Source organism: Leucoraja erinacea, chromosome 18 (genome assembly GCF_028641065.1).
Source record: "Leucoraja erinacea ecotype New England chromosome 18, Leri_hhj_1, whole genome shotgun sequence".
Taxonomy (NCBI): Eukaryota; Metazoa; Chordata; class Chondrichthyes; order Rajiformes; family Rajidae; genus Leucoraja; species Leucoraja erinaceus.
The window spans coordinates 40,986,435-41,005,866 of NC_073394.1; the positions used below are offsets into that span (position 1 = coordinate 40,986,435).

Here is a 19,432-nt window from a genome sequence, read left to right on the forward strand (position 1 = left end):
CCATATCCCCTGATCCCTTTAGCCACACGGGCCACATCTGACTCCCTCTTAAATATAGCCAATGAACTGGCCTCAACTACCTTCTGTGGCAGAGAGTTCCAGAGACTCACCACTATCTGTGTGAAAAATGTTTTCCTCATCTCAGTACTAAAGGATTTCACCTTTATCCTTAAACTGTGTCCCGCTTGTCCTGGACTTCCCCAACATCGGGAACAATCTTCCTGCATCAGACAAATGCAATTCCGGACTTTTCTCTTCACAAGCAAAGTCAGAATGACGGTTAGTGAAGAATTCGAACAATCGCTGAACGTTCAGATGCTGCGCGCGCCTCCTTTACCAAAGGGGGGGGGGGGGGGGGGAGCGTGTGTCGTCACGCACAAAGATCTTGTAGCGGTGAGCTCCGCTATAAGATCTTTGGTCACACACTAAGCTCGCGCCTCCGCAAACAGATAAGCGTCTTCTTGAATGGAGAGCGCGTGGCCGCCTCCACAAACAGTGACACGCACTGTGGACCCGCCCCCACAAAAAATATTGTGTGAGGAAGGGGAGGAGGGGTGGAGAGGGGGAGGGGGGGGGGGGGTGGAGAAGAAGAGGGGGAGGAGAGAGGAGGGGGGAGAAGGGTGGGGGGGAGGGGTTGGAGCGGGGTGTGCATGAGTCGAGAGAGAGAGAGAAGGGCAGAGAGAGAGAGAGAGAGAGGCTGGAACAACAACAAAAAAGCTGGATAAACTCAGCGGGTGCAGCGGCATCTATGGACCGAAGGAAAAGGGCAACGTTTTTGGCCGAAACCCGGAAGAAGGGTTTCGGCCAAAAACGTTGACCATTCAATTCGCTCCATAGATGCTGCCGCACCCGCTGTGTTTATCCAGCTTTTTTTATGTCTACCTTCGATTTTCCCGCATCTATAGTTCCTTCTTAAAGGCAGAGACTGTGCACGGTAAGGGAATGAGGAGGGAGAGGGGGAAGAGAGTGTGGGAGGAGGGTAGAGTGGGGATGGGGGGGGGAGGGGGAGAGGGGGAGGGGGGGGGGAGAGAGGGGAAAGAGAGTGTGTGGGGGGGGAGGGGGGGGGGGGGAGAGAGGGGGAGAGGGGGAGGGGGAGGGAGGGGGAGAGGGGTAGCAGGAATGGAGGAAGAGGGACAGGGGGAGCGGTGGAAGAGGGACAGAGGGGGGTAGGGGAAGGGGTGGGGGGAGAGAGGGGAAGGGAGGGGGGGAGACAGGGGTGGAGGAGGGAGAGGGGTGGGGTAAGGGGAGAGAAGTGGGGAGAGAGGGAGGAGGGAAGGGTGGAGTGGTGGAAGAGGGACAGAGGGGAAGGGTGCGGGGGAGAGGGGGAGGGGGGGTGGGGTAGAGAGGGAAGGGGGGGGGGAGAGAGAGGGATGGGAGAGGGGTGAGGAGGGGGAGAGGGGAGGAGACAAAGGAGAAGAGAAGTGGAAGAGTGGGCAGGGAGGGGGGGGGTAGCGGGAGTGGTGGAAGAGGGACGGGGGAGTGGTGGAAGAGGGACAGAGGTAGGGGAAGGGGGTGTGACATGGAAGGGTATAGAAATAGGGGTGAGGGAGGGGGAGAGGGGTAAGAGGAGAGAAGAGTGGGAGAGTGGGGAGGAAGGGGTAGAGAGACTGGTGGAAGAGGAACAGAGTGGTAGGGGAAAGGGGGTGGGGTAGAGAGGGAAGGGGGGTGGGGGAGCGAGAGAGATGGGTGGCGGAGGGAGAGGGGTGAGGAGAGGGACACATAGAAACATAGAAAATAGGTGCAGGAGTAGGCCATTCGGCCCTTCGAGTCTGCACCGCCAGTCAATATGATCACGGCTGATCATCCAACTCAGTATCCTGTACCTGCCTTCTCTCCATACCCCCTGATCCCTTTAGCCACAAGGGCCACATCTAACTCCCTCTTAAATATAGCCAATGAACTGGCCTCAACTACCTTCTGTGGCAGAGAGTTCCAGAGACTCACCACTATCTGTGTGAAAAATGTTTTCCTCATCTCAGTACTAAAGGATTTCCCCTTTATCCTTAAACCGTGTCCCGCTTGTCCTGGACTTCCCCAACATCGGGAACAATCTTCCTGCATCAGACAAATGCAATTCAGGACTTTTCACTTCACAAGCAAAGTCAGAATGACAGTTAGTGAAGAATTTGAATAATCGCTGAGCGTTCTCTATGGCAACAATGTATTTGAGCATTGGGCATTATGACATCACACGATGGAACGTTCACCAGGGGCTGGGCTCCTGCAAAGGCATATGTAAATGAATCCATTCCGATTGGCCATCTGTGAGCATTGGGCATTGTGACATCACACGATGGAACATTCACCAGGGGGCTGGGGCTGGGGCTGCTTCTATGGGTGAGAAGCCTGTTTATTTTTGAAATATTGTGGTGGGGGGGGGGGGGTGAAGGATTTGATTAAAAAAGTGTACTTAAACACGACGAAATGTAATGAGGAGCGGATACTTAGAAAGAAAAGCGAAATCTCTACCGAAATGGAAAAGACGTCGGCGATTCTGCGTCCGGTTTCGGAGTTGCGGTGAATCAAAGGAAGAAACGCGGCCGGAAGCCGTACATGCAAATGGATCCATTCCGATTGGACGTCCGCGAGCATCGGGCATTGTGACATCGCACGGCGGGAACGAATCGAAAGGCAGGAAGGGATCCGTACGCAGGCGGTCGGATGGGGCGAGAGAGTTTTAAAAGTATACTAGACCAAGTGCAGACCCGTTGGGTCTGCTCCCCCAATGGTGTGATTCCCCCAACCCAATATTCCACCATGCACCCGTCTCCTCCAATGGAACTGAAGCCGTTGCCAAATGTACGTTTCCAGCACTCCCCTGCCTCCCTCAATTGCACCTCCCCTGCCTGCTGCAGCAGTGAAAAGTTCAGTGTTCCTGTCTTGCAACTTTGTTTCGAAGTGTGTTGGAAGCTGATAGGAAGGAGCAGCCGTCAACGAATCAAAAGGCAGGAAGGGATCCGTACTGCAGGCGGATGGATTTGAGTTTTATATATTAATAGATAGATAGAGGGCAAATAAAAAAGCAATAAGGAAAGAAAAGATTAAATATACAAGTAAGCTAGGTAACAATATAAAAGAGGATACCAAATGTTTTTACAGATGTAAAAAAAGTAAAAGGGAGGCAAGAGTGGACATTGGACCACTGGAAAATGATGCTGGAGAAATAGTAGTAACAGGGATTAAGGAAATGGCGGATAAACTGAATTATTTCTTTGCATCAGTATTTGCAGTGGGAGACACCAGCAAAGTGCTAGAAATCCAACAGTCAAGGTAGAAGTGAGTGTAGTTCCTATTACTAAGGAGAAGGTGCTTGGGAAGCTGAAAGGTCTGAAGGTAGGTTGGAAGATTAGAATATAAAAGCAAGGATGAAATACTGAGGCTTTATCAGATGCTGGTGAGGCCACATTCGGAATATTTGGTGATCAGTTTTGGGCCCCATATCTAAGGAACAATGCGTTGGCTTTGGAGAAGGTCCAGAGGAAGTTTACGAGAATGATCCTGGGGATGATTGGGTTAATGTATGAGGAGCGTTTGCTGGCTCTGGGCTTGTACTTGCTGGAGTTTAGAAGGATGAGGGGGATCTCACTGAATTCTACTGGTTTATGAAAGGCCAAAGTAGAGTGGACATGGAAAGGATGTTTCCAGTAATGGGAGAGTCTAGAACAGGAGGGCACGGATCAGAATAAAAGAATGTACCTTCAAAATGGAGATGAGGAGGAATATCTTTAGCCAGACAGTGGTAAATCTGTGTAATGCATAAGGCGGGTATTGAGATGTTCTTGATTATTAAAGGTTTCAAAGGTTACGGAGAGAATGCAAGAGAATGGGGTTGAGAGGGAAAAATAATTAGCCATGATTGAATGGCGGAGCAGATGATGGATCGAAGGTCTTAATTCTGCACTTATGTCTCATGCTCTTATCATCAACATCAATTTCATGTTTATTTGTTTCATGTAGAATGGCTTATAAATAGAGCCAGCATTTTGCCATGAATGTCATGTGCCTTTCCATGCCTATTTTGATGATTTCACCAGGATAATATCTTTTTCACGATCGAGTGCCTAAATCAGCCTTTTTTTTTGCCATTTTGCAAAAAGGGTGTGCTATTTTCTCTAGTTGTACAATAATTACAATGGCATTTCCTATGTTAACAAGTTAATATTAATGTTATTATTAACGTGTTAACATAGTATTACTTACAAGAAAATTTCCACCACCGGGGCGAAACCCGGGGCGCCACCGTCGGTCATTCGTGCTGGTTCAGTTTTCTCCAAAATCTATTTAAGAAAGAACTGCAGAACTGCTGGAAAAATCGGAGGTAGATAAAAAATGCTGGAGAAACTCAGCGGGTGAGGCTGCAACTATGGAGAGAAGGAATAGGCGACGTTTCCGGTTGAGACCCTTCTTCAGACTGATGTGGGGGGGGGGGGGGAAGAAAGGAAGAGGCGGAGATAGTAGGACTAGAAGGAGAGCTGGGAAGGGGAGGAGGGAGAAGACAACGGCTATCTAAAATTAGAGAAGTCAATGTTGATATCGCTGGGGTGTAGACTACCCAAGCAAAATACCCAAGCTTGTCTCCTCACTACATTTACTGCTGGCTCCAGTCGCAAATCTGAATTTCCGAGTGATTTGTGCAAGGCATTCATTGATGCGTGAGACCACACCTGGAGTATTGTGTACAGTTTTGGTCTCCAAATCTGAGGAAGGACATTATTGCCATAGAGGGAGTGCAGAGACGGTTCACCAGACTGATTCCTGGGATGTCAGGACTGTCTTATGAAGAAAGACTGGATAGACTTGGTTTATCTAGAATTTAGAAGATTGAGAGGGGATCTTATAGAAACTTACAAAATTCTTAAGGAGTTGGACAGGCTAGATGCAGGAAGATTGCTCCCGATGTTGGGGAAGTCCAGGACAAGGGGTCACAGCTTAAGGATAAGGGGGAAATCCTTAAAAACCGAGATGAGAAGAACTTTTTTCACACAGAGAGTGGTGAATCTCTGGAACTCTCTGCCACAGAGGGTAGTTGAGGCCAGTTCATTGGCTATATTTAAGAGGGAGTTAGATGTGGCCCTTGTGGCTAAGGGGATCAGGGGGTATGGAGAGAAGGCAGGTACGGGATACTGAGTTGGATGATCAGCCATGATCATATTGAATGGCGGTGCAGGCTCGAAGGGCCGAATGGCCTACTCCTGCACCTAATGTCTATGTTTCTATGTTTCTATGCTGGAATTCCACTGTGGAAATTTGAAAACAAATCTCTCAGAGGTTTTTAAAGAAATACACAGAGGAACATATACTAAGTTCCAAGTGAGTCATCATTATGGAAAAAATATTTTGACAGCAACTTCAACATTCTTGTGGAGAAAATTAGGGGTGAAGTTGCATGCAACAGAATATGGAATCCAATAGGCGAGACAACCAATGCTGTGTGGAGATCTGTTGCCAATGTGGTCATCGCTACACTGGAGGCAGGTCAACCATCAAAAGAGTATTTGTTGACATCGGAAGTATTGGAGAAGTCAAACAGCTTAACTATTGCTCAGTTGTTTACATCTTCACTTGCTGTACTTTGGTCAGAAAGTATATAACACAATAATGTACTTCTGTTTGTGACTTAACGTTTTTGCAGAAAAACTCCCTCTGTGTTTATTGTTTCCAATTTTGCAAACGTCCCACAAACTATCACTTCCCTTGAGAAATATAGCGAAACATTAGTGAATAACTTGCAGGTTTTCAACAAAGTAACTGATGATATTCGTAAAGTTCCTGGCGATGTAGGTAAAGACATGCACGGAAAATATGAGAGAGTAATTTTAGCTAACAAAGATCTTGAAGAAATACAAAACAGCTAAAGTTCTCAAAGATAGTTGTAATGCACAAGATAGCGATATGAATATAGAGTCTATAGCTTGTTTCGGGTATGCACCAGTCACCTCAGCTGGGGTAGAAATAAGTTTTTCACAACTGAAGCATATTCTGTTTGACAGATGGCATATTTTAACACCAGATCATTTGAAAAAATCCTAGTAATTTTGTGCAACCAGGCAACTTTGGTCATTTAATGTAGTATACCTTTATATTATTATTTTTAGCCATATTTTGGTGGAGGAAATAAATGTCCTTTTTAATCAATAAATGCCTTTTCGTGCCTTTTTTGTAATTTTATTTTGCCGTTTTGCCTGTCTATTTCAGATTTTAGTAGTGCCTAAACATCCTGGCTCTACATAAATATAAATTACAGCGTTACTGACTTTAATTATATATTTGACTCAGTGTTGAGAGTATAATCATGTAACAAACAAGAATAAATACCCTCTCTGGATAACATAGCATAGAATTAAATCTAGAAATAGGTTTCATTTGGCCTAATGTATATACAAATCATTTTTATTATTTGCTACTACTATTGATAGATTGAATAACCTACACAAACAATAAGGTCGTAGCAATAATGTATGGGCTGATAATATCTGCAGTATATTAACTGGATATATACAAGGTGAAAAGGAGGGTTTAAATATAAGAATGGACAAATGACACACATAATGCCTGCAAAGTGCTGCATTGATGTATATATAGGTAGCATAAAGAAACAGCAAGCAGATCTTGTACAAGTAAATGATAAGCCCATTGTATTTGTATTTTTGGAAGATCCTGCAGGATAGTACCTTTGCTGTTGTGAGGTAGCACAGAATTGGGAGTGCAGGAAGGAACTGCAGATGCTGGTTTAAACCAAAGGTAGACACAAAAAGCTGGAGTAACTCAGTGGGTCAGACAACATCTCTGGAGAAAAGGAATCTGTGTGACCCGCTGAGTTACTCCAGCTTTTTGTGTCTAGATACAGAATTGGGAGCAGTCTACTCACCTCGATTGGACAGAACGAATGGGGATGAATAGATCATTCTCAGATTGGCAGGCTGTGCTTTATAGCGTACGACAAAGATTGGTGCTTTGATCCCAGCTACTCATGATTTCCATCAATTATTTGGCTCAAGATAAACTGTCAGATTTCCAAGTTTGCAGATATTTAACTAGGTGGGATGGTGGGCATGAAGGATAGTATAAAGTAGCTTCAAGTGGATAGGGACAAGCTAAGTGTGAGGGCAAGAGCGTGGCAGATGGAATATAATGTGAAAAAATATAATGTCATTCACTTTTGTATCTTCAAAGGGACCCGGGTGTGTTTGTCTACAAAACACTGAAAGCAAACATAGTCAGGATCTTCAGCACCTCCTCAACCATAATACCGACTGCCCAAGTTCCCAGCCCTCATGCCTTTCTTCATGGTAAAAACAGAGGTGAAATACTCATTGAAGACTTTGCCCATTTCCTGTGGCTCCATACTGAGTTCCTGAAGGGTCATATTCTATCTCTGGTTACCCTTTTTTCCATGATGTACTAAAATCTCTTGTGATTATCTTTAATATTATCTGGCTGAGCTATTGCCTGTCTCTCTTGTTTTCCTTTTTTAGCTTGCTCCTCAGTTCCCGAAACTCCTCCAGGGGTACACTTGATCCCAACTGCCAATACCTACCACATGCCTCCTTCTTACACTTAACCAGAGCTTCAATTTCTCTTGGCATCCAAGCTTCCTTACACCCACCTGCCTTGTCTTTCACTCTGACAGTAACATACCTGTATATGTCCTGGACCCTGAAGATCAGAACAAGTAGCATGGCACTGCATGATGAACTGATTCACAGACATTTACAGAACTAGATCTAGATCAGCCACACAAACTTTCCTCACTATTTGCTCAGATCGTAGGTTATAGAAAGACAATTTATTTTATAGTTAGCATTTTTATAATACTCCTGAACCACAGACATCTTTATTACAGAGTTGTGATGAAATAGTAGCTAAGTATTAATATCAAGTTATATTTAATGTAAAATTTACAACTGGCATAGTATTACCTTGAGAAAAAAAAACTTTCTAATATGAATACTTTGAAAGAAAAGTATTAAAAGTTAAACCAGCTCATAAAATAACTGGAACCACATAACAGGTGAAAAATCACAGCCTTCGTAATCTATTTTCCATTTGCTTTTTAAAGGCCTGCATATGGTTTCAAAATAATAGTTATTCATTCATCATTCATCTGAATCTTTCTCCAGTTATCTGGATGGACTTGCACAATTAATACATCTCGGGATTCCTGGTGCATGATGTAATTCTCCAAAGCATCTCAGGATAACTAAACACATTTAAACAGAATAATATACTATGTACAGTCAGCTACAACCCCATTTATTTGCATTACAATTAGCCACATAAAGAACATTTTTACATGAATTATTGAGAAAATAAGAGGTTGTTTATCTAACATATATTACATGTTTTAATCCTTTGTAGAAGTCAGTGGCAAATTGTTCAATTTGCAACTCCTAAGAATAACACTGCAGTCAATTCAATTTATAGATTAAAAATGGCTGAATACTTGTGGTGGATGCAAGTCCTTTAAATAATTGACGAAAAATACATTTCTTCATGCTTAGACAATTATCTGTACAGAAAAATATGTTCTAATTCTTGCCGGTAACATTGGCTCCTTCCAACTTTCAGCAGGCAGCCACAAAATAAATAAGCAATGACAGTGAATCTAATGTGCAAACAAAACAAAGACAAATACTTTAAATAAATTATTTCTGATTTCAACAGTATTAACACCTCTTTAACCCAGACTCTACCTAAAGGAATCAATGTACACCTCAAGAAAGTTAATGTGAACAATTTCCTTGGTTCAATTCGTTTTTGCAATTTGAATAAATCATGTGAAACATATTGAGGAAATTGGAAAAAAAAGCTTCATGCCCATCAGCGTTCATTGTGGTCAGTGGCACAAAGAAAAGCAACATTCATCCTGGACTCTAATCCATTGTCCTTTTTGAAGTATTGCCTTTGGCTCATTTTGAAGATAGGTGGGTATGCTGTTAAAATTCTATATTCTATGTGCTCTTTTTGGTTTTGGGAATAGACTTAATTGTGTGTTTATATCCAGAGCCATTATTGGTTGGGGTTATGGATCTACGTAGCTCTGGCTTACCAGAGATTGAACCCGATCTTATTGCTGTGTTCAGATGTGTGGGTGACCACGCTTGTTTATCTTGCAATGGTGATCGTTTCATGCTTAGTTTTGGAGAAGCCTTGTTGTTCCCAGGAGGCTGAAATTAACCAAAGTACAAGTGAAAATTGACCATCAAATAATTTTAAAAAGGAAGATTCAAATGTCACTATCACCCAGGGTCAGTAGCAATGGTTTGAAAATAATTATGTTTTCCAAGTTACATATGCAGAGCACCTCAGCCAGAATCTCAGGTCTTCTAACTTTTTTAATTAAATTCAGATAGGTTTACTAGAAGGATGGGCTCTGAGTATTTAATAAACAATTTTGGATATTTTGCGGAATTTATCAAGCATGCAACACAAGGTAAAAGTATGAACTGATACAGGCACCAACTTTGAATACAGATCCATTTCCATTCAAACATGGAATCAGCCAGTGATAAAACCTATATTAAGTTGAAGATGGGTCGCAACCCGAAACATCACCTATCCATGTTCCTCAGGGATACTGCCTGATCTGCTGAGTTACTCCAATACTTTGTGTCCTTTTGTGTATTAACCAGCATCTGCAGTTCTTTGTTTCTATTATTTACGTTGCAGGTATATCCACCATTACATCATTTTTTTTACTGAGAGCACATAGTCTATAGTAACAGGAGTGATTTATAAATTGTTACATTTAACCACTCTTTGGTACAGAAATCAGCATTGTGGCACAAATTTAAATTAGCATATTCTTTACTAAGAGCAGCCTTCCAAAATTCTTAACATTTTGTTTCCATGCGTAGATGACTGTTACGTGATAAAAAGTGCCAAAGCCTTCAACCAAAGAATGCCCACCTAACTCAAAAAACAGTTACACTTAGACTTTAAAAGAATGCTTCATAAAGGAAAACTAGACATGCTCAGTAACATTTCTTTAACAAATGGCAAAGTTTCCAAGACAGATTTTTTTTCCAGCTAATATGATACATATCATTTATATGCATGAAAACAACTATAATTGTAAACATCAGAATAGGTCCTACATAATTTTATTTTTATCCCTTAACTTTCTGTTTGAGAAATATTTAAATAACTTAACCTGATTCCTATTTTAACTTCTAATTAGCTTGTTTCCAAGTGTTTCCAGTCTAACTTTTCAAATTATCTTACTATGGTTAGTTCTTACAAAAGGTAAAAGTTAAAAAATATCTCCCCCCCCCCATTTATGTTAAATGCTCGTAATTTCAAACTCCAAGCGGGCTGTCATGTGCCTTTTCTTGAGGAGTGGCTTCTGTCTGGCCACTCTACCATAAAGACCTGATTGGTGGAATGCTGCAGATATAGTTGTACTTCTGGAAGGCTCTCCCATCTCCACAGAGGAACTCTGGAGCTCTGCCAGAGTGACCATCGGGTTCTTGGTCACCTCCCTGACCAAGCCCTTCTCCCTCGATTGTTCAGTTTGGCCGGGCGGCCAGCTCTATGGTTCTGAAGTTCTTCCATTTAGGAATGACGGAGGCCACTGTGCTCTTCGGGACCTGCAATGTTGCAGAAATTGTTTTATACCCTTCCCCAGATCTGTGTCTTGACACAATCCTGTCTCGGAGGTTTACAAGTCAATTTTGTGTGCAATAGCAAAAGGTTTGAATACTTATCTAAATTAGATATTTCTGTTATTTATTTTTAATTACTTGGCAAAAATGTCAAAACACCTGTTTTCGTTTCTTCAATCTGGGATATTACGTGTAGATTGATGATAAAATAATTAATTTAATCCATTTTAAAAGGGCTGTAACGTAACAAAATGTGGAAAAAGTGAAGGGGTCTGAATATTTTATGAATGCATTGTAAATGTTTAACTGTTGCGATAGTTCCTGCCTTAACATCCTCCTCCTGCAGCTTGTCCCATACACCCACCACCCTTTGTGTAAAAAAGTTAACCCTCCTGTTAAATATTTTCCCCCCTCACTTTAAACCTAAGTCCTCTGGTTCTTGATCCCCCAATTCTGGACTCTGTGCATTGCCCGATTTATTCCTCTCATGATTTTGTACACTTCTAGAGGATTGCCTGCCCCTCATCCTCCTGCACGCCAAGGATTAAAGTCCTAGCCTGCTTAATCTCTACCAACAGCTCAGGTCCTCCAGAACTGGCAGCATTCTTGTAAATCTTTTCTGCACCCTTTCCAACTTGACAATATATTTCCTATAACATGGTGACCAAACTGAACACAATACTTGAAATGTGGTCCCACCAACATCTTATATACAATGCCCTCCATAATGTTTAGGACAAAGACCCATCAGTCATTTATTTGCCTCTGTACTCCACAATTTGACATTTGTAATAGAAAAAGTCACATGTGGTTAAAGTGCACATTTTCAGATTTTATTAAAGGGTATACATTTTGATTTCACCATGTAGAAATTACAGCTGTGTTCATACATAGTTCCCCCATTGCAGAGCACCATAATGTATGGAACACATGGCTTCACAGGTGTTTGTAATTGCTCATGTGTGTTTAAATGCCTCCTTAATGCAGATATAAATGATCTCTCAGCGCCTAGTCTTTCCTCCAGTCTTTACATCACCTTTGGAAACTTTTATTGCTGTTTATCAACATGACGACCAAAGTTATGCCAATGAAAGTCAAATAAGCCATTATGAGACTGAGAAACAAGAATAAAACTGTTAGAGACATCAGCCAAACCTTAGGCTTACCAAAATGAATTGTTTGGAACATCATTAAGAAGAAAGAGGGCACTGGTGAGCTTACTAATCGCAAAGGGACTGGCAGGCCAAGGAAGACCTCCACAGCTGATGACAGAAGAATTCTGTCCACAATGAAATCCCCAAATACCTGTCCAACAGATCAGAAACACTCTTCAGGAGAGGGTGTGGATTTGTCAATGATCACTGTCCGCAGAAGACTTCATGAACAGAAATACAGAGGCTACACTGCAAGATGCAAGTAGTTCTATTCAGCCACAAAAATAGGATGGCCAGGTTACAGTTTGCCAAGAAGTACTTAAACAAGCAACCATAGTTCTTTAAAAAGGTTTTGTGGATAGATGAGACGAAGATTCACATATCAAAGTAATGTTAAGAGCAAAGTATGGAGGAGAGAAGGAACTGCCCAAGATCCAAAGCATACCGGCCTGGCAGAGCATCACCAGAAAAGACACCCAGCAACTGGTGATGTCCATGAATCGCAGACTTCTAGTAATCATTATATTCAAAGGATATGCAACAAAATACTAAACATGACTACTTTCATTTACATGGCATTGCTGCGCCTCAAACATTATGGTGCCATTGTTATCCCACTTTTTAAGAAAGGCGGGAGAGAGAAAACAGGGAATTATAGACCAGTTAGGCTGACATCGGTGGTGGGGAAAATGCTGGAGTCAGTCATAAAAGATGAAATAGCGGCACATTTGGATATCAGTAACAGGATCGGTCCGAGTCAGCATGGATTTACGAAGGGGAAATCATGCTAGAATAATCTTCTGGAATGTTTTGAGGAAGTAACTAGGAAAATGGTCAAGGGAGAGCCAGAGGATGTAGTGTAACTTGACTTTCAGAAAGTCCCACATAGGAGATTAGTGGGCAAAATTAGGGCACATGGTATTGGGGTAGAGTGCTGACATGGATAGAAAATTGGGTGGCAGACAGGAAACAAAGAATAGGGATTAACGGGTCCATATAACCATATGACAATTACAGCACGGAAACAGGCCATCTCGACCCTTCTAGTCCGTGCCGAACACATATTCTCCCCTAGTCCCATATACCTGTGCTCAGACCATAACCCTCCATTCCCTTCCCATCCATATAACTATCCAATTTATTTTTAAATGATAAGAACGAACCTGCCTCCACCACCTTCACTGGAAGCTCATTCCACACAGCTACCACTCTCTGAGTAAAGAAGTTCCCCCTCATGTTACCCCTAAACTTCAGTCCCTTAATTCTCATGTCATGTCCCCTTGTTTGAATCTTCCCTACTCTCAGTGGGAAAAGCTTTTCCACGTCAACTCTGTCTATCCCTCTCATCATTTTAAAAACCTCTATCAAGTCCCCCCTTAACCTTCTGCGCTCCAAAGAATAAAGCCCTAACTTGTTCAACCTTGTCCCTTTCAGAATGGCAGGCAGTGACTAGTGGGGTACCGCAAGGATGAGTGCTGGGACCGCAGGTATTTTCAATATATATTAATGATTTAGATGAGGGGATTACAAGTAACATTAGCAAATTTGCAGATGACACAAAGGTGGGTGGCAGTGTGAACTGTGAGGAGGATGCTATGAGAATGCAGGGTGACTTGGACAGGTTGGGTGAGTGGGCACATGCATGGCAGATGCAGTTTAATGTGGATAAATGTGAGGTTATCCACTTTGGTATCAAAAACAGGAAGGCAGATTATTATCTAAATGGCGTTGAGTTGGGAAAAGGGGAAGTACAACGGGATCTGGGGGTCCTTGTTCATCAGTCAATAAAAGTAAGCATGCAGGTACAGGAGGCAGTGAAGAAAGTGAATGGCATGTTGGCCTTCATATCAAGAGGAGTTCAGTATAGGAGTAAGGAGGTCCTTCTGCAGATGTACAAGACCCTAGCGAGACCACACCTGGAGTATTGTGTGCAGTTTTGGTCTCCAAATTTGAGGAAGGACATTCTTGCTATTGAGGGAGTGCAGCGTCAGGTCACGAGGCTAATTCCAGGATGGCGGGACTGTCATATGTTGAGAGATTGGAACGGCTGGGCTTGTATTCTCTGGAATTTAGAAGGATGAGAGGATATCTTATTGAAACATTTAAGATTATTAAGGGTTTGGACACACTAGAGGCAGGAAACATATTCCCGTTGTTGGGGGAGTCCAGAACCAGGGGCCACAGTTTAAGAATAAGGGGTAAGCCATTCAGAACAGCGATATAGAAACATTTTTTCACACAGAAAGTTGTGAGTGTGGAATTCTCTGCCTCAGAGGATACTCTGGATACTTTCAAGAGAGATCTAGATAGGGCTCATCAAGATAGTGGAGTCAGGGGTTATGGGGAGAAGGCAGGAACTCGGTACGGATAGGGCTCATCAAGATAGTGGAGTCAGGGGTTATGGGGAGAAGGCAGGAACTCGGTACGGATTGTGGAAGATCAGCCATGATCACATTGAATGGCGGTGCTGGCTCGAAGGGGCGAATGGCCTACTCCCGCACCTATTGTCTATTGTCCATTGTCTATTGTGCCCTGATATGTGGGGGGGGGGGGGGGGGGGGGGGGGGGGGGGGGGGGACGGGGACCGACTATATATAAACACTGCTGTAATTTCTACATGGTGAAACCAAAATGTATAAAAATGGTCTTTATTAAAATGTGACAATGTGCGCTTTAACCGCATGTGATTTTTTTTCTATTACAAATCTCAAATTGTGGAGTATAGAGGCAAATAAATAAATGATGAATCTTTGTCCCAGACTTTATGGAGGGCACTGTAACTGCAACATACACTCCCAATTTCTATACTCTGACCGATGAAAGCCTTTTTGACCACCCTTTCCACCTGTGACACCACTTCCAAGGAACTATGTACCTGAACTCCTAGATCTCTCTGCTGTACAACGCTCCCCAGAGCTCTACCATGCACAGTGTAGGTCCGGCCCACGTTGGACTACTCAAAATGCAACATTGCATATTTCTGTTTTAAATTCCAGCAACCATTCATCAGCCCACCCACCCTACCAATCAAGATCCTGCTACAATTATTGACAACCATCTTCATTATCTACAATACAAAGGGTTGACGGTGGATATGCAATGGAAGACATTTAAAGGCTGCATGGATGAACTACAAAAATTGTTCATACCAGTTTGGTAAAAGAATAAATCAGGGAAGGTAGTACATCCGTGGATAACAAGGGAAATCAGGGATAGTATCAAAGCGATGGATGATGCGTACAAATTAGCCAGAAAAAGCAGCATACCGGAGGACTGGGAGAAATTCAAAGACCAGCAGAGGAGGACAAAGGGCTTAATTAGGAAAGGGAAAATAGATTATGAAAGAAAACTGGCAGGGAACATAAAAACTGACTGCAAAAGTTTTTATAGATATGTGAAAAGAAAGAGATTAGTTAAAACAAATGTAGGTCCCTTGCAGTCAGAAACGGGTGAGTTGATCATGGGGAACAAGGATATGGCGGACCAATTGAATAACTACTTTGGTTCCGTCTTCACTAAGGAAGACATAAATAATTTGCCGGAAATAGCAGGGGACCGCGGGTCAAAGGAGTTGGAGGAATTGAGTGAAATCCAGGTTAGCCGGGAAGTGGTGTTGGGTAAATTGAATGGATTAAAGGCCGATAAATCCCCAGGGCCAGATAGGCTGCATCCCAGAGTACTTAAGGAAGTAGCTCCAGAAATAGTGGATGCATTAGTAATAATCTTTCAAAACTCTTTAGATTCTGGAGTAGTTCCTGAAGATTGGCGGGTAGCAAACGTAACCCCACTTTTTAAGAAGGGAGGGAGAGAGAAAATGGGGAATTACAGACCAGTTAGTCTAACATCGGTAATGGGGAAACTGCTAGAGTCAGTTATTAAAGATGGGATAGCAGCACATTTGGAAAGTGGTGAAATCATTGGACAAAGTCAGCATGGATTTACGAAAGGTAAATCATGTCTGACAAATCTTATAGAATTTTTCGAGGATGCAACTAGTAGCGTGGATAGGGGAGAACCAGTGGATGTGGTGTATCTCGACTTCCAGAAGGCTTTCGACAAAGTCCCACATAAGAGATTAGTATACAAACTTAAAGCACAAGGCATTGGGGGTTCAGTATTGATGTGGATCGAGAACTGGCTGGCAAACAGGAAGCAAAGAGTAGGAGTAAACGGGTCCTTTTCACAATGGCGGGCAGTGACTAGTGGGGTACCGCAAGGCTCAGTGCTGGGACCCCAGCTATTTACAATATATATTAATGATTTGGATGAGGGAATTGAAGGCAATATCTCCAAGTTTGCGGATGACACTAAGCTGGGGGGCAGTGTTAGCTGTGAGGAGGATGCTAGGAGACTGCAAGGTGACTTGGATAGGCTGGGGTAGTGGGCAAATGTTTGGCAGATGCAGTTTAATGTGGATAAATGTGAGGTTATCCATTTTATTGGCAAAAACGGGAAAGCAGACTATTATCTAAATGGTGGCCGATTGGGAAAGGGGGAGATGCAGCGAGACCTGGGTGTCATGGTACACCAGTCATTGAAGGTAGGCATGCAGGTGCAGCAGGCAGTAAAGAAAGCAAATGGTATGTTAGCTTTCATTGCAAAAGGATTTGAGTATAGGAGCAGGGAGGTTCTACTGCAGTTGTACAGGGTCTTGGTGAGACCACACTGGAGTATTGCGTACAGTTTTGGTCTCCAAATCTGAGGAAGGACATTATTGCCATAGAGGGAGTGCAGAGACGGTTCACCAGACTGATTCCTGGGATGTCAGGACTATCTTATGAAGAAAGACTGGATAGACTTGGTTTATACTCTCTAGAATTTAGGAGATTGAGAGGGGATCTTATAGAAACTTACAAAATTCTTAAGGGATTGGACAGGCTAGATGCAGGAAGGTTGTTCCCGATGTTAGGGAAGTCCAGGACAAGGGGTCACAGCTTAAGGATAAGGGGGAAATCCTTTAAAACCGAGATGAGAAAAACTTTTTTCACACAGAGATTGGTGAATCTCTGGAACTCTCTGCCACAGAGGGTAGTTGAGGCCAGTTCATTGGCTATATTTAAGAGGGAGTTAGATGTGGCCCTTGTGGCTAAGGGGATCAGGGGTATGGAGAGAAGGCAGGTACGGGATACTGAGTTGGATGATCAGCCATGATCATATTGAATGGCGGTGCAGGCTCGAAGGGCCGAATGGCCTACTCCTGCACCTAATTTCTATGTTTCTATGTTTCTAATACCACCTACTTAATTGTCATCTGTTATTTTGTGTTATATGTGGGCTACATCCACAATTCTCTGCAATTTCTTGCGGTCTTGGATGGAGCTGTTCCTACACTATGCTGTGATGCTTTCTGATAAAATGCCTTCTACGGCGCATGAAACCACTGTTCTATCCATTCAGCTATCTCTCCTTGGATCCCATGCGATCTAACCTTCCAGAGCAGCCTACCATGCGGAACCTTGTCAAATGTCTTGCTGAGATCCATATACAAAACATCTACAGCTTTGCTGTTATCAACCTTTGTGGTCACATCTTCAAAAAACACAAAGCAGATTTGTGAGGCACAACCTCTCATGTAATAATAATATATTTTATTGTCATTGCACAGAGGTACAACGAGATTTGGTATGCAGCTTCCATCCGATGTAATAACTTAATTAACTAAAAATGTAGACCCAGAAACAAGATTTAAAAAACCCCAGTAAAACAGTATAAAGTGCAAATAGGTCTGTGCCGGGTCGATGTGCAACGTGACCATCCGAGGGAGACAGTTCGGGGGGGGGGGGGGGCACTCAGCAGGGCCAGTTCAGAGCAGCTATAGCTCTGGGGATGAAGCTGTTGCTAAGTCTGGAAGTGCGGGCATAGAAGGCCTTGTAACGTCTGCCAGAAGGTAGAAGTTCGAACAGGCTATTGCAAGGGTGTGAGGAGTCTGTATGAATGGTGACGACCTTCCTGAGGCACCGTGTATTGTAGATGCCCTCCAAGGCTGGTGCTGTGTCCCAATTATCTTCTGCTGACAAACCCTGTTGACTAGCCTTAATCAGTCTCTGTCCATCTAAAGGCATGAACATCTCTAGTAACTTTGTGACGACAAATGTCAAGCTCACTGGCCTGTCGTTTCCAGGCTTTTCCCTGCAGACATTCTTGAATAGACACACAACATTTGCCGCCCTCCAGTCTTCCGGCATCTCACCTGTATTTAATGACAACTTGTAAATCTCAGGCCTGTAATTTAGTCTCTAGCTTCCCACAGAGTCCTCGGATCTATCTGATTAGGTCCATGAGATTTGTCAACCTTCATACGTATCAGGATCTTCTGCACTTCCTCGACCGTAAGACACTTCCATTGACTGATCCAAGTTCCAGGTCCTCCTGTCTTTCTCCACAGTAAAAACAGAGGAGAAATACTAGTTGAGGACTTTGCACCTCCTGTGGCTCCACACAGAGTTGATCACTTTGATTCCTGAAGGGTCCCATTCTCTCTCTCTGGTCACCCTTTTTCCCTTTGGTACTTATAAAATCTCTTAGGATTGTCCTTAATGATATCTGCCAGAGCTATCTCTGCCTCCTTTTTGCCCTCCTGGTTTTCCACACTGAAGCAACAGCTAAGAAAGCAAACCAACGCATCTAGCTCCTCAGGAAATGTAGGAATGTAAGCACGTCTCCAATGACGTTTACAAACCTCTACAGATGCACTGTAGAAAGCACACTGTCACGTTGCATCACAGCGTGGCTTGGGAACAGCCCTGCCCAAGAATGCAAAAAATTGCAGAGTTGTCGATGCCGCCCTGTCCATCACACAGTCGAGACTTCACACTTTGATCATGCCTTCACTGTTCCCGTTTGGCAGGAAATGTAGAAGCTTGAAAGCGCACATCACCAGACTGAGACACACCTTCTTCCTCTTTGTTATCAGGCTTCTGAATGGCTCTTCCATAAGCTAGGGTACTGTCCTATTCAACTCTACTCCATTGCAGACATTGGTCTTTTTCTCCAGAACTGGTGTACTACAATGCTGATAACGGCAGGAGGCGGGGTGGAACGATGTTCCCCCATAGCGACAATTTAAACCAGGACCTGCAGGTAAGAGCTGCGGTCTTTTTGTGTTTTCCCATGCTGATTACAGGTGGAGAAACCAACGGAAAACAAAGAAGAAAAGGGCTGCGACAAAGCTGGTGAGGGAGGACCGCGGAGCAGTGGGCAGCCAGCAGCAGCCAGCGGCACTCGAATCACCGATAGTGGGATCAGCTGTGCCCGATGTCGCCTCCGCACCGGCCAGATCCACGAGGCCGGGCGGAAAGGCTAGACACAAAAACAAACAAGGTCATGGACTCAGAGGAGTCCGACATTGAACAATCGCGGGCGGCCAGCGACCGAGAGCGCTGGAGCCGGATGGAGCGGTGTGTGGAGCTTTGCTCCAACGTGACAGACTCCGGGAGATGGAGTCGGGTCACTGTGGGCCCTATGATAAACCCACAGCAGTACCTCTTGAAGGGCTGCACAGCGCTTCTACCTCATCAGAGGGGAGCACTGCGGGTCAGTTCTGGGCTGACGTGGAAGAGGGGTCCGCAGAAGGAAAGACAAGTGTGCAAGGGGTGCAGGAACGAGAGAACCCTGAGACTAATAAAAGGGACTCCAACAAAAACCCACTACAGCCAAAGACAGCACCCCTACGCA

The 19,432-nt window shown here is 43.7% G+C and overlaps 1 protein-coding gene across 11 annotated transcripts in view; it reads right to left on the reverse strand.

Moving 5' to 3' along the window:
- Positions 1 to 7,767: 7,767 nt before the first annotated feature.
- The window catches only part of stk33 (serine/threonine kinase 33), a 149,963-nt gene continuing 138,298 nt past the window's right edge, over positions 7,768 to 19,432 (reverse strand). For all 11 annotated transcript variants that reach the window (XM_055649914.1, XM_055649907.1, XM_055649912.1 and 8 more), the window contains one exon: positions 7,768 to 9,167. In XM_055649914.1, the coding sequence (XP_055505889.1) occupies positions 8,952 to 9,167 (216 nt within the window). In that variant the 3' untranslated portion in view covers positions 7,768 to 8,951. The remainder of the gene's footprint in view (positions 9,168 to 19,432) is intronic.